The sequence below is a fragment of the Rhodamnia argentea genome, chromosome 11, assembly GCF_020921035.1.
Source record: "Rhodamnia argentea isolate NSW1041297 chromosome 11, ASM2092103v1, whole genome shotgun sequence".
Taxonomy (NCBI): Eukaryota; Viridiplantae; Streptophyta; class Magnoliopsida; order Myrtales; family Myrtaceae; genus Rhodamnia; species Rhodamnia argentea.
Window position 1 is genome coordinate 14,909,412 of NC_063160.1, and position 14,684 is coordinate 14,924,095.

The 14,684-nt window shown below is 41.4% G+C and overlaps 2 protein-coding genes across 3 annotated transcripts; both read right to left on the minus strand.

The window, feature by feature from the left end:
- Positions 1-2,351: 2,351 nt before the first annotated feature.
- Positions 2,352-6,082, minus strand: LOC115736373 (O-fucosyltransferase 36). The gene is made up of 3 exons (XM_048272113.1): positions 4,498-6,082; positions 3,176-3,425; positions 2,352-2,763 (listed from the first exon to the last, which is right to left on the minus strand). The coding sequence occupies exons 1-3, from the start codon at positions 5,811-5,813 to the stop codon at positions 2,587-2,589; spliced, it is 1,743 nt and encodes a 580-aa protein (XP_048128070.1). The 5' UTR covers positions 5,814-6,082; the 3' UTR covers positions 2,352-2,586.
- Positions 6,083-6,945: 863 nt separating this feature from the next.
- On the minus strand, positions 6,946-10,673 carry LOC115736376. 2 transcript variants are annotated; one of them, XM_048272114.1, is made up of 8 exons: positions 10,408-10,673; positions 9,421-9,810; positions 9,284-9,336; positions 8,991-9,028; positions 8,444-8,765; positions 7,936-8,252; positions 7,331-7,812; positions 6,946-7,197 (listed from the first exon to the last, which is right to left on the minus strand). In XM_048272114.1, exons 1-8 carry the CDS (start codon positions 10,418-10,420, stop codon positions 7,130-7,132), a joined length of 1,683 nt encoding a protein of 560 aa, XP_048128071.1. In that variant the 5' UTR covers positions 10,421-10,673; the 3' UTR covers positions 6,946-7,129. The 2 variants fall into 2 exon arrangements, with proteins under 2 accessions (XP_048128071.1, XP_030523923.1); XM_030668063.2 differs by having other exon boundaries at positions 6,946-7,812; positions 10,408-10,672.
- Positions 10,674-14,684: the final 4,011 nt, after the last annotated feature.

The window sequence follows — 14,684 nt, forward strand, 5'->3', positions numbered from 1 at the left end:
ATTTAAGGTATAATCCGCCAATGAAAGTATATTGACTCATGTTGATGGGACTGTAAGTGGATTGACTTAAGTATTTACTGGCTTTTTTGGTTCATTGTGAAATCTAGTCATGTCGGCTTAAGAGTACAAGTGCTAAACAGGGAAACGGTCGGAGATGCGATGATCATGCAAGCCACACCAATACCTCAATGAAGAACTCAACTTGTGGCCAACAGAGTGGCATTCCCCAGCATGTTACAAGAAGGGACAAGAAGACAAGTAGCTTTTAGATTGATAATCACTTGATTGTGGGATCAATGAAGTAGTGTGGCTATTTCTTGCTTTGTTTTGTTGTGGATTCTGGGTTTAGCTACTTTTAGCAACTAACATGATCATTTTTTGTGATCTCTGTCACTGCACTGAAATATTTTTTCTGCTTTCCGGAACACTAGTTTCTTTTTCACGCCTTTCATTTGCCATTGGAATTTCTTTAACAGCCACTTTTACGTCTTTCGTTTGCCACTGGAATTTCTTTAACAGCCACCGTTGCATCTTTCTTTTGCTTTTCGGCACACTAATTGTGTTGTTGTCGAATTGTTTGAGTGGATTGTCCGCACCACCTAACTTTTGAAGCCATACTTGTTGTGCAATTCTCAATATATTGACCAAATACACTCATTTATTTCATGTAGTCCAAGCTTCATTACACTAGTTTGCAAAACTTAGGCTCAATTTGGTATGACATAAAGGAACCCGCAAGTCGACATGTATGCATGTCTAGTAACATGTGCAAAATGCTCATTGAATCGCAAAATATGTCCACGATTACATCAACATATGCTTACGCAAAGGGACGTAACAAGCAGCAGAGTCAATTATTAAGTACATCTTCATTGTATCCCGTGTCGCTGCACTTGCGTGAACGTGGGCTTTATATATGGTCTTACGGCTTCCCTTGTCCTTTTTTCCTCCCTTTTTATTTCAAAACGTCACTCTCCTCCCAAAACCAAGTATTAAAATTTGTGTTTCATTTATGACATGCTAAAAAAATAGTGTATTTTAAATTATTTTAGTGTACATTGAAAATTGGTCTTCAATTTAGGATGAAATTTTACAAAATAACTACATAATTATTTAACTTAAATGAAAAAAGTGGAAAGAGAAATTGTTCCTGGAAACAGAAATTTTGTGCGGTTACTAAACTCATTTCTGTTCCATGAACAGAAATTTTATGCGATTATCAAACACGTTTCGATTTTCTAAAACTCATCTAGGAAACATAATCGAAAAAAATCATTCTAAGCGTAATCACTTTTTGGAACAGAATGGTTGCCATGCAGCCCCTAATTTCCGAGCAACTTGATGGGAAGTTGTCGACAATTTTGTGAAAGCGCTAACTTGTTTTTCTATCTACAATTTACCCTTATTTTAACTAAATTTATTTAGCTCTCTTACCGGTGCCTTATATTTACCGACTTCTATAACAATTTACCAATCTTTATTTGAGTGACTTACCAACTTTTTTCCGATTAAACTTGGTTCTAATTTGCCGTTTCTCACTTGATTTACTTGTCGCCATTTATTTGATTTTTTTCATTTATTGACTCTTGTTATCACTTAGCAATATTTTATTTGTCTCCCTTACAAAAGCTTTCTTCCTTTGCGTTGTTAATTAGTTTTGATTTATAAAGTCTCGATTTCAGATTCTTGCTAATGTTTATTTTTTTTAGAATTTATCAACTTTTGAATTGAGGTGCCCATTTTTGTCTACCTTACTTACTAAACCGTCAAATCTATTAGCTCTTTCCAGTTTATTACCAACAAAATTGGGGTAATCATCAGCCACTGTTTGATGAAGTTATCCAACACTTTTGCGTTACCAATTCTTATTTGAGTTAGCTACCGACGGTCATGTAGGTCTTTAATTTATCAGCTTCTAATCTTTGACAAAAAGGACTTGTCTTATAATTTAAAAACTTTTATTTACCTTTACCAACAATCTTGAGTTTACCAACCATTATGTACGAAAAACCAACATTCATTTGAGTGGCATGTAAATTTCCAACGATTATGTTACCAACAAAGGTTGGTTTACCAACACACATTGAGTTTTCCATTTTCAACGTTGATTTTTTTTCTTCGAAAGTTTACTTTCTTGTGATTTTTTTTTACCTGTTCTCTCTCTTAACTCCCCTTTTTCCGACTTTTACTCTGCCTCTTTGTAGAGTGCGGAATTTGAACCCCACCCCGCACCTATGATACTTTCTAATAGAAACCAATAACACCACCTCGTGTGAAACATATTTTATTTTTTTTCAAATAAAAACCATCTTTTCGTAACCATACTAAGGTACACAATTCAGCCATAGCCAGAATAATGAACGGTGGGCACGCTACATATCATTCCACTAAGCCTAAAGAGGTTAAAAAAATAAAGAATGGGAGGAAACTTGCGGGCATAAATTTAAGAAGCCTGGGACAAAACATTACGTGGATATCAAATCTCGGTCGATACGTCTGGCTGAGGCGATGGTCTCGACCAACACTCATGCCACCAACGGAGGCAGGTCGAGTAAGGTTGGTCATGCGATTGCATCCAAACTCTTTTCACTCATCATCTGCTATGAAATTCGGCTCTTCGCCTTGGCACAGGTACTCGTCACAACGAGACGCCGACCCCCAGTCCTTCCTCAGACGCAGTATGTCCTGTGTGAAAGTAGATCCCGAGGCTCCAATGAATACTCTAGACATTGCGCATATTGTCTTGTCCAGCATAGCTTCCACCTTCAGGACAGAACATGAAATTAAGATGTGAGAGTCTCATAGACAATTCAAAACAGTGATAGAGAAAAAGTTCAGTAAAGAGGAAGAGAACGATTAGAGGCCCCTTTTCAGAATATATCCACTGGCAAAGTCAGATTCTGGAATAAGGTTATTGCTTCAGAGGCAACAAAAGAACCAGAGAGCCTATAGAGTATATGTTAGAGGAGACAAATTTTATGTGCTTTTGGAGTAGCTGTCCCTATTCAACCAAGCCAATTTGCTGCATGCCAAGCATTTTGAATTTGCTTATTTCTTTCATAAAGATGACATACGATGATTGACTTGGGTGAACTAGATTAGTGTGATCCTGGAGCTCCTCTAAGTCTATCATGTTTGAGTCCACGAAAAAAGAGTCTGCGACATTGTGAATTACCTGGGGATCGTCCTGCAAGCCATGTCTGTAGAGCAAAGCATCCCATTTCTCAGCAGGACTGCGATCAGGCCTCTTCACCAGTGGTACAGGCTTCCCATTTGAAAAAATAAGAGTCTGCAGGAGGCCTGTTTCACTCGCTGCTGCATCTGTCGATAGATAAACTACAGGTGCATCAACTCTTTCCACCACCCGCTTGATGCATTCAGCAGCTTGAGGGACAGGGTAAAAGCAACTGGGTTTCTTGGCATTGCTAGTAAAAGAAGATCCATCAGGCAGAGCAAATATTATGTCCGTGCCTATGGTGCAGAATAATCATACAGACCAAGTTCTAAAAGGGCATTTCTTATATGTCACTGTTGAACAAGTATGAACTGTAAGATTGGCAAAACATCAAAATTCAAACTATAAAACAAAAGGAGCAAACTTCAAATTATGTTCCTCAGCAAAAGAAAATTTCAAAATCCCAGACATATATAGAAATCATATATAAGTTGGACCTGTGAAGCTAGGAAAATAGAGATGGAAATGCTGGAAACTCATTCCGCTGCCACCCTAAACTGCCATCAAACCAAGCATTTATAGTAAAAACATCAGGATAATGGTAGCAAGACTCCAGATCATATGATCATGAGTCCAAATATAAAATCACGTATTCCCATTGTTTGAATCCTACTCAATAAGTTTCTCAAGTGCGGGTTTTCACTTTTCTGGCCGATGGCTATAAGTGCAGTTTGCAGTCAAATTAGATAAAGCAAGTTCATAATACAATGTTGGCAAGTATTTTCCACCTAAATTTGCAAATACAGAAGCTCGCTATCTTTCAGCATTAAACCCAACAAAGACATCACTGTTTGTAATGAGAAAGAATGCATGGCTGTGTAGGACATTTCAAGCCCACAAAGCACGGCACCCTGCTAACAGTCCGCTGTAGCAAACTGGAAAAGCTTTTCTATATTCCTAGTCAAGCCTAAACTGCAATCAAAGGTTAGCACTGACAAGCAAGAAAAGGCCCCTTAGATAGATAGGCTAAGAGGCCTTTAATAAAACCATATAATAAGAGTTGGCCTAAAAATATCATTTTTTTAAATAATAATAATAATCATGAGAATGCAGATATGAGCTAAAAATACCAAGTTTACACCCTAGCAGATATGAGCTCTTCTGCTGTCACCATGAGAATGCAGCAAAACTAGCATGAACCACAAGACAAAGGCCGCACGTGGTACAAGAATCACCCAAAGAATAATCAGCTAGAAACAGACAAATGACTTAGCATGTCCTTCATTCATCATGGATGCAAAATGAGAACAGGAGTGACATACCAGAATTTCAAAAAACCATGCCGCCGGAAATGAAGAGCAATGTAGTTCTTTCCCAGGAATGTCTGAATATATCTCTGCGCAGTGAGCACTATAAGACGACTAGGTTCAATCAAAGTTTTGCATTTGTGAGCAAGAGGGCCACCAGGCTGCGTCACCCACTCTTGCTCCAAGTTGGCAAAGAAAACATCTCCAATTGCAATCATATCATCATCTACTGTGAACTTGGCTTCAACATCCTGAATAGTCCTCTTGTTCGGCTTCTGAATATCCTCAACCCAGGGAGACTCAAGCTTACCCATTGAAATCCCCAAGCCCTTCAACTTCTTGACATGTTCATCATCAACATAACAATGCTGCGGTGAGGAGAAATAACATATGAATCTATCAATATGCAAGTGGCTTTTCTTGACCTCAGAAAACTCCTCAAATGACATTACCACTTTCCTTCCCAAGCAATCATTAATGTGGTTGACATCCAACACCTTATTGTATTCATAATCAACTTTTGAGCTGGGAACAATCAAAATCCTGCGGAGAACGGCGGCAAAGAACATGTGCTTCTCTAAACAAATCAGATGGTTCGACATTTGACCAGAAACACAAATGGCAAGCAAAAACTTATCTGGTTTCGGCTTCCACTCAATGGTTTTTCTCCCCAAGGAACTTTGATCCACTGTCGGACACCGATCAAAATCAAAATCACCAAAACTCACATCGACCATATCCCCATCACCATTCTGCACGGACACATTTCCTGACTGATGTGGCAACAGCAATACCTCTTCAATATTCTTATTCAGCTTAATCTGCCTAAGTACATCGGACTTGAAATCCTCTAATAAAGCCGAGGAAGACACCAACAGATGATCATTATCGTGTTTCAACCCACTCGAATTCGAGCTACTCAAAGTAAAATTCGCGGGCCCATTACGAGCAATCACGGAATCCAGAAATGTATGATTCCACAAACCGAAAAGCCCCAACCTTTGCTGCTTCAACAAGCTCAGAGCTCGTAACTCGGACTCTCTCATGCGATCAGCGGTCCAATCGAGCTTAAACGCTGAGGCACCGCCGGAGAACAAGCCGCGAATGTCCGCGGAGAAAAACGCGGCGAGGAACAGAACGGAAATCATAATCGCGAGGAGGTAGCCTTTGTCCAACCTGAAGCTAAAGCGGCCAGCGGTGCCGATGCGGGAATCCAAGTCTTCGACGTCGAAAGCGGAGTGCCGCCGGCTGGTGGAGGAGACGGGCTGGGTGTCGTTCTGGTGGATGAGGTGGTGGCTGTCGTCGTCTTCGTCGGACGAATCTCTCTCCATTTCGGCTTCAACGCATAACTCGACCGCTGCCTCAGAGAGGGGAGTATCGGAGACCTACTCCTAAGACAATGTCCCCGGGTGTCGATCTCGTTGGTGCGAAAATGCGATTCCTGAGCCCCGCCGAGCTGTGGGGTCTGCGAGCGGCGGACGGAGAGAGATGCGCGAGCCGGGGGAGCGGCTGACGGCGGTGATTATAGGGAGAGATCTGAGAAGAGAGAGTGAAGAGAGTTGGGAGAGAGGGAGTGGCAGTTAAGTTGGTTCAAGCAAAGCGTGACGATGGCGGAGGAGAACACGGTCGGTGGGTGGGTACGATGAGCGTTACAACTGACCGGCCCAGTTGATGATGATGGGTCTGCTATTGCTTGTCTTTCAATCTTTTCTGGGCCCGAACCATTTTCGTATTTAATTCAATTTAGGAAATCTTGTTTCTTGTAGTTTTTTTAAAGAATTTATATCGCTTAAATACGGTGAAGAATTTTATAATTAATAAAAAATAAAGTAAAAAATTTCTTTTTCTTTTTCTCTTCTAAGTCTGGCGAGGGCCGCCGCGAAGCCCTCACCCTTTGCCAGTGTTTTGCAAAAAAAAAAAAAAGGAAAAGAAAGAAAAAAATAAAAAAGAATTACTTGTTTATTATGACTCACAAGACAATTAGATTACTAATTAATACCCATTAAATTATTAAGTGACACATTTATGACTTATTTAAGGTTATTTTTAAAACTTAATATGACTCATTTTGACCCACAATATGAAATATAGATTCTAAATCCATTTTTGACACCTCTAATTAAGATATATTAACTGCTCCACAGTACACAAATTTTCCAATGTGAAATTCCTCTATCACAATTTACACATGTGTCTCAACAGGACTGCGAACATCTCTGTGCCGGATTGGCCATATTGGGCATCTTTGCACAAAGTCGCAAGTTTACTTCCACCCTTCGCTGGCGAATTTCTGTCCAATTCGTGTCTTCGACAGTTGTTAATTGGTAAGGATGAGGCCAGTCATGATTGCGTTCTTTACCACTTCTCAATTTAAGATGAGAGAGCGCGCCTCTTGAGGTAAAAGATACGACCGTTAACTTCTATGGACTGTTTTCAAACCATAATTAAAGCCTGGACTGAAAATTGGAGCATGTACACAAAAGGGAAGGTGATGACCATATACATGAGCCGCAATGCGTTCGAAATCGATGTAACAAAGCCTTATCAAAGATTGGCAAAGTTCCTGATTCTAAAACGACGGAACAGAAGGAGCTCTTTGAAGCGTCGATGAACAAGGTGTGAACCTTGTGTATTGTAGCGGCTGCAGTTAATTCTTCAAGAGGCACCTACTGCTGCCGAAGCAGCCAGAGTTGGGACTTGGAACTACTGCGAACACATCGTAAAATCTACCGTTAGAAATCAATGGTTGGATGCCTAGTAAGCTGAAACTATGTCGACTCCGTCACTTCAACAAGCCTTCCTCGAACCCATTTCTTCGTAGCCTTATGTACTCTCAGTGCTATTCGCTTTTCATCCTTAGCCTGACCTACACGGTTCACATTCCCAGTTGCTCCCATTTGATCACATTGCTGAGCTGGATGCGAATTCTTCATCGGAGACTTCCACTGAGGTCGACCAAAACTGGAACTTTCTGGACTAAGTATCTCTCCATCGTCTAGTGCATTCTGCCACGTGAAGTTGCTAAAATCAAAGTTTTCACTGCTGCCAGATACAAGTTCGTGGCTTCCATTAACCCATCTGTGATTTGGTATGTTTGTAGAACTTGGAATTGTTCCCTCCCCAATTTTGCCAACCATTTCAGCCGCAGCATCTGAAACAAGTGGCCCATTCTCACCGGATAAACTTTGCCCAGTTTCTATGGATTTGATCAGTTTATCTGCTTCAGCTGTCATCCGTCTTGCTTCCAGGAGAGAATCTCGAGCTATGGAATTGGTCCTTGCAGCCACCTCGAGGGCTTTTGCAGCCTTCTGAGCTTGAGCAATCAATACTCTGCCACACCAAAATATAAATGGTTTTGAAAGAGCAACCAGCATAAGTAACAATTGGGTCTCATACTGCAGATAATGTAGGATCAGAATATAATTGAATGGAAATGAACAAGGAAAATCCGACCTTGCTTGTTCAACAGCTTCAATTGCCTTGGTATCCATGGCTGCTCTTTCAGCTTGAATATTTTTAATCATTTCCAACTTTGAACTTACCAGAGGGTCATTATACAGGGGCATCTTGCTTCTCCTCAATCTCAATTGCTGGAGATCAACTCTAGTGTCGCTCCTAGAAGCATTTTCAGTATCGTCTGGTCTCTTCTCTGCTGGGTCCATCTTTCTGGACTCCAGAGTGTCGATTTTCCTTCTTCTCGGCTTTCTCTGAGCTTTAATAGGTGTACCATAATGTTTTACCATCCCAGAATAAACCTTATTACGGTAGTCCTAGAAGAAAAACCATTTTCAAGAGGAATGAAAGTTCAATATCCTGAGCCTGAGTGATGTAATGAATATAAAAAACCTGAAAGTGAGTCGGCAAGCATTAAACGATATTCCTATAGTCAGAAGATCCTGTGTGGCGTAATGAGAATTGAGATGAACCAAGCACTTCAAGCAAAATATTAATAAGCACTCACAGGATCTTCCCACTTTGCAGCAATTGCTTTGGCGATTTTCCTCCTCTGCTCTGGGGATTTTGGTACTCTCTTGCTACCTTTGGGCCTAGGCATTGATTTGCGTTCCTGAACACTCACCAACCACTCCTGCTCAAGCTGTTTGTCCAAAATATTATATGTATCCCATTGCAGCTCCTCTACACCTATGAGTTGGCCTTTTCGAGAAGCTTCTGCAATTAGGTTCTCCCATTGACAGAAGCATGTTTCCTGCATCATCAAACTTCGACGGCGTCTTTGCCACCCCATTCTCACCTTGGCCCCAATTTTCATTCTTGTCTCTTCACTGTACGGTCCATAGATAGGGCAACCAACTTTAGCAGTCTTGGCAACAAACAAGATAAAGCAATCGAGCAAATTAAACTTTCAGACTGTGGTTTGGGATGAGACATGAATCAGAACTCACTAGAAGACAGTCTAACCAAAGACCCCAATTGCACATGAAGAGCAACTGGTAGCTTGAAAGAAGGCGAAAATGAAAAATCCACAACTAGGTGACCTCAATACTAACCTCTGTGCATGCCCTGTGTTCTTTAACTTCATTTTCACCTGGAAAAAGGACAAATTTTTCATTAGATATGATTGGTTTTTGTGGACCAATTGTGTAATTTGCACTCTTACATTCTCGAAGCTATGAAGACTTAAGCAATTACTTAGCATAAAAAATCATAGAATACAATCATGCATTCGATCTCTGGTGGCTTAGAACCATCAAGGGCAGGAACTACCACTAAGAGATTTAACTCAGCATATCACTGCACTGTGACTTCAGAAAAACGTGAAATCATTCTTACACGACGTCACCTTTGGATTTTGCATTGCAAGCTTTGTCCTCTCTCGTATCCGCTGGATAGTTTCTGCATGGGATTCAAAGAATCGTAAGAGGATCAATTTAAAAACAAAATTAACATGTCAGGCATATTCAACAAGCTAGAACTTACCAGCACTGTGTTTTTTGCCTTTATTCCATGGTGCTTTTCCTTTGTTGGACCTAGAAATCCTTGTGCGCCGTATGTTTTCTCTCTCAAACTCTTCCATTGAATCTTCAGCAGTTGCCTCAAGCTGAATAATGGCTGGACTAGAACTCTCCAGCTTTCCATTTAGTTCACCTTGCCAATCACCATCAATCAGAGCCAACCGCTCTGGCCATTGCGTAGCAACTGCTTTAACCACAAGTTTCGACCTCCTTGGACGAATGGCAATTACATCAAATCCTATCCTTTTTGGCAAGCCTAAGTACTTCCATGGTGAGTAGCATCTCCCTTCGGATCCAGAGGAGAATGAATGAGAGAGCGACCTGCCTTCAAGCCGGGTCTGAGCCCTCAGAGCATCTAGATGATTCAACGATAGGGTCAGGGTCTACAATGTGATACTAAAGTATGACCCAGGGAGATAGATGCTATCTACGGGTAGGAAGCAGGAACGATTGTGTTAAAAAAACTTAATAAGACAGCAAGGGATACAGCTCAGAAAGTGGAGGTTTTGCCAAAGAAAATGGCAAAGCTCGGCACTTTGACACAGGACATAGGCTGGCCAGTGCCAAAAAGTCCTTCAGTTCAGCAAGAATTTGGCATGTGAAGTCATCCTCTCATATTGCAAGTACCTCAAGTCTCTCCACTAACTTTTATCCTCCTCCCTCCGCCAACTATCTTATCCTCCGTCCTCCTCTCTCCTAGCCATCTCTCCCAAGCATTTCGACAAACACGTAGACCTGAAGCTTTTCTGAGTAGACTGGTCCACGTTTCGCCTCTTTCGTTCAGTTGGATATCATATTCAATCATAACAAAACGAAAGAAAATGACGGAGCAAGAACAGGAACCACAATTCGGCCAAACAAACAGAACGACGTGATTTTAGAAGAAACAAACGATTTCTAAACAGCACCCAGAAAAGAAAAACGACCCATGAAGAGAGAGACGACGCGGTACCTAGTGAATGCATTGATCGGCGCTCCTTCAGCCTGGAATAACGAAATCAAGCAGCTCCGGACCATCGAAGCAATGGCAAAACACACAATCTCTTCAGACTTCACCTCAAAGAACTTCTTCCGAGTTGAGTCCGAGCATGTAACTATTCTTGTGTTGGATTGTCGTGAGCCTCCAACACCAACAACGCCGAAACAGCGAAATGAAGACTTGAAGACGGATCCGGAGAAGAAGAGATTTGTCGGGGACTCGGGCGCCGCGAAGTCTTGGTGAATCGCGTGGGTGGACGACGAAACTGCAATTCGCTCGGCCGCTCTCGAGAACGGCCCAAAGGTTTGAGCCCACTTCATATAGATTTGTGGGCTTAATGATAGTCTCAGAGCGTGAAGGCCGTGGCAAATCCCATAACAAACAGGCCCAACAAGAAAATCCCAGGAACAATTGGACAAATATATTAGGGAAAAAATCACCAAAAATCCAAACTATGTCATTAAGAAATATTTATCCTAAAAAAAAAAAAATTGTCGCCAAAAATCTAAACTTGTACGTGTGTAACATATTTACCCTCCATGACATCTTCATTAGAAAGCACCATTAAAAATCCTATGTGGCGGCTCACATAAACGAAGAAGTGCAAACGATGCTAACGTGACGCCCATGTGGATTACGTGACAGAAACTGCGTCATCTCTTGCTGAGTTATCAACCAAACGATAATGTGCTCTTTGTCCCTCTTCTTGTTCCAGTAACGACTCGGGGTTCGTTGATAAGCTCTCACTTCCTGTTCAATTCGTGGGTGAACTCCCTCTAAGTCTAAGGTTCTTCCTTGATTTGTCCAAATCACGATTGCCCTGTAGGAAAGAGATCGATTCATGATTTTTACAAAATCTCAATTGATCCACAGGAAGGAGCTCGAATCATTGATGAGTTCTCGCTCCCTGCTCGATTCGTGGTTGAACTCTCTCTACGTTTAGGGTTCTTCCTTGATCTGCCCAAATCATGATTGCTCCACTGGAAAGAGCTCGATTCTTGACCGAAGAGCGCAAATGCTCTCTACCTTGCTCCACATGAACTCGATCCGTGGCTAAACTCTCGGTTCACTTCCTGCTCGACTCAAAAGACCGATTCGATTGTTCAAAGCCATCGTATTCTTGGATCTCTCGATTCACCGCACAGTCAGTTGAGTATTCTCGACCGATCTTTGTTTCCGATGCTCGACTTACTACTTAGGGTTGAAAAGGCTGGTAAAGTCGTCACTACAGAGAAGCTTGATATGACTGTTTCCATCATACTGTCTAGTCTGGCCATAATTGCTTTTAACCCGGTTTAATCATTAGAAATTCGGCTTAAAGCCCGTAATTTCGGATGATGTCAAAGCGTTGGAATCGTTAATAAATAAATAAATAAAATGAAGATTGCTTCCTTTTCTTAGGCTGGGAGAGAGTATTAGAACGTGGACCAGCCTAAGGTCTTAATCCGGTGATGCAAAGGCTTTGCTTATGGATTCGTAAACACACGTATGAAGAAAAGCATAGATATGTTCCTTAACTAATCGATTTCATATTGTTTAGACAGATTGTCTAAGCATGCTCGTTTATTCATGTAGAGTTTGAGAGCGGCTCGACGCCCTTCGTGGTGCAGGGCGTGCCGACCAGCATTGACCCATTCCTCTTTGTTCGAGATACATTTTTAACCTTGATTCAACGATTGACAGCGGATTTTTTTTTTTTTTTTTTTTGCGCGGCTGGCTGTCCCTATGAACCTTGAGGTAGTCATCGATATTCGGACCCGACCGTGTAAATCTTTCATATTCTTTATCATTTTTCATTTGATCTTGATTATAATTTTGTCCTCCTCCGTTTAATTTGAACTGCACGGTCCATTAATAATTCATCGACATGATTATACCCGGCCCATGTGGGCATAAAAGTCAAAACCTAGAAAGGACAGCATGGGAGCCCTACGCACGCAATAATAGGGATGAGCAAACTGTACCGGACCGGCCGGGTTGGTTCGATCCTTGAGAGGGGCAATCCGGTCCGATCCTCAGTCCCCATTTGCTCCCGGATTCCATGGTAGATGGGATCGAATCGCCCGCTAGGATCGAAGTGCCTAAAATATATATAATTATAAGTTAGGTTTAAGTCTGACGAGAATAATATTCTACGACTAGCAATTCATTATATATATACACAATTAGAAAAAAAAAATTAGAAATTTTTGAAGAACTACTTAACCTAATTTTCTCATTTTCTACTCAACACTCACTCCTCTCCTCTTGCTAGATGCATGCATCTCGTTTTCACAACGTAGCTTTGCTCCGAGCTCGTTCCTCTCGTCTTCGTCTCTCCGCTCATTCCTCTCGTGGTCCCATCTCTCGCTCATCGGCATCGTTGCTCTACTAGCATCTTGCAACCACCGGCAAGACCTACCGATGTCACTAGCGCCATCGACTCGTCGCTTCCTCTCCTTGTCTCCATCCTCGCTCGGTTGCTTCGATCCCATATGATAGTTGTACGATGGTCATGTGTATGTATTATTAGGTTCGATGGTTGAGATTGAAAGTTGTTAGTTTAGATTCAAAGGTTAGATTTCTATAAGTTGTCGGTGTTAGTGATCACACTAGGACTATACCAGAATCGGATCGGCCCGCCAATCCCTGTCCTAGCCGGTCCGGTCCCGAGTCCCGAAAATTTGAGGATTGAGATTATCGGTCCGGTCCTCGATTTCATACCGAGATCGGACCAGCCCGGACCTTGCACACCTCTACGCAATAATTCTTACACCCATGGCACAACATGCCATCACTGCGTACACTAAAAATCCTTGCTTACCACGACAGGGGAGAAAATAATATAAAAAGGGAAGGAGCAAAACGAGGTTTATTTTAGGTGCCACGTAATTACAAAATATTCCACGTCATATCGGTTGATGAGATGGACTCTGACGTGGAATATCTTAAGGCCGCCGAGCTGGACTAGGTTGACCCCTGATCCGATCGTGACCGGCACGGCGATCGGCCTCGGGTCAAAATTAGGCATGAACTGGACTGCTATTGCAGCTATTAATCTCGGTTGGATATGGACCATAATATTCCCTCCCCACGGGTCAAAAATTTGGACTTCTGGAACAATTTTATTTTATTTTTTCAACTTAAGCCGTCCTTTTCATTTTGACCCTCGTGGTCGAATCCCTCCAGAAGGTTCAGATTCAGGGTGTTTGGTAAAAATGCTTTTTAATCTTAGAAAATTACACGATAAAAAAAATGTTCATTTACATATACATATACATATATTAACATTAGGGTGCTTTTATTTTTGTGATGAATTCTCAATGATTATCCTCCGTTAACTAGAACTCGAATGAGATAATAGAAAAATCTTCAAGACTAAAGTACCGTTTGCTTCGCAAAAAATGAAGGATTTGAAAAAATATTTTTCCGGAATGTTATCGCTTGTAGCAAAGAACGAAAGAGAAAAAGATATTTCAAGCGAGACATGGGCAGTGTCATTAAAATCCCAATCGCGAGGAGAAGATAGTTATGTAATTCACGCTCTTTCGTCGTATGTCAATTAACGGTGCGGTAATTATGCCTCCCTTATATTTGTGGTTAGCTTTCCTAGTCACATTTTCTTGGTGCTAATGATGTTATTAGGGACAGAATCAGTCCACTAATGTTTTGGGGTCTCAAAGAAGATAGCTGAGGATCTCCAGGAGACAAAAAGAGAAGGTTGGGGCAATTCAGATCTTTTTTTTATTCATCCTTTTGGCCGAACTTTGGGGATGGGGGAAATTCACAGCTACGTTTGGCCAGGAGGCAGTGCCTTAGCTTGTTTGAAAGTCAAATTCACAAAAAGGAAAAATTTACAGTGATCACGAGGAAAAAACTGAAAAGGGATGAAATTGCAAATTATCCGTATGCGTCGGTTCGTATGTATATGAACAATCTCTCGAACCCTTGCAATTACTGCACGGGACAGATTTGTGGAATTTCTCTCCCACTATCTTTAGAAAAGCCCGAAAGGCGAGCATATTTCGTGCGCTTATTGTGTGACGATGCGATATGACCGATCCATTACGATACCTCGACGCATCCAACCAACCCCACGATTGGATTTGGAGAATCTCGATTTTGATGGGCTTAGTTTCTTCTCACGCCACTATTGTTTAGTACAACCGCTAAAAATACCATATTCTCGTCTACATAAGCTTAACTTATTGTAAGAGATAAACCGCATTAAAGGTCCTTAAATATTTATAAAGTTTTATCCCTAAAATTTT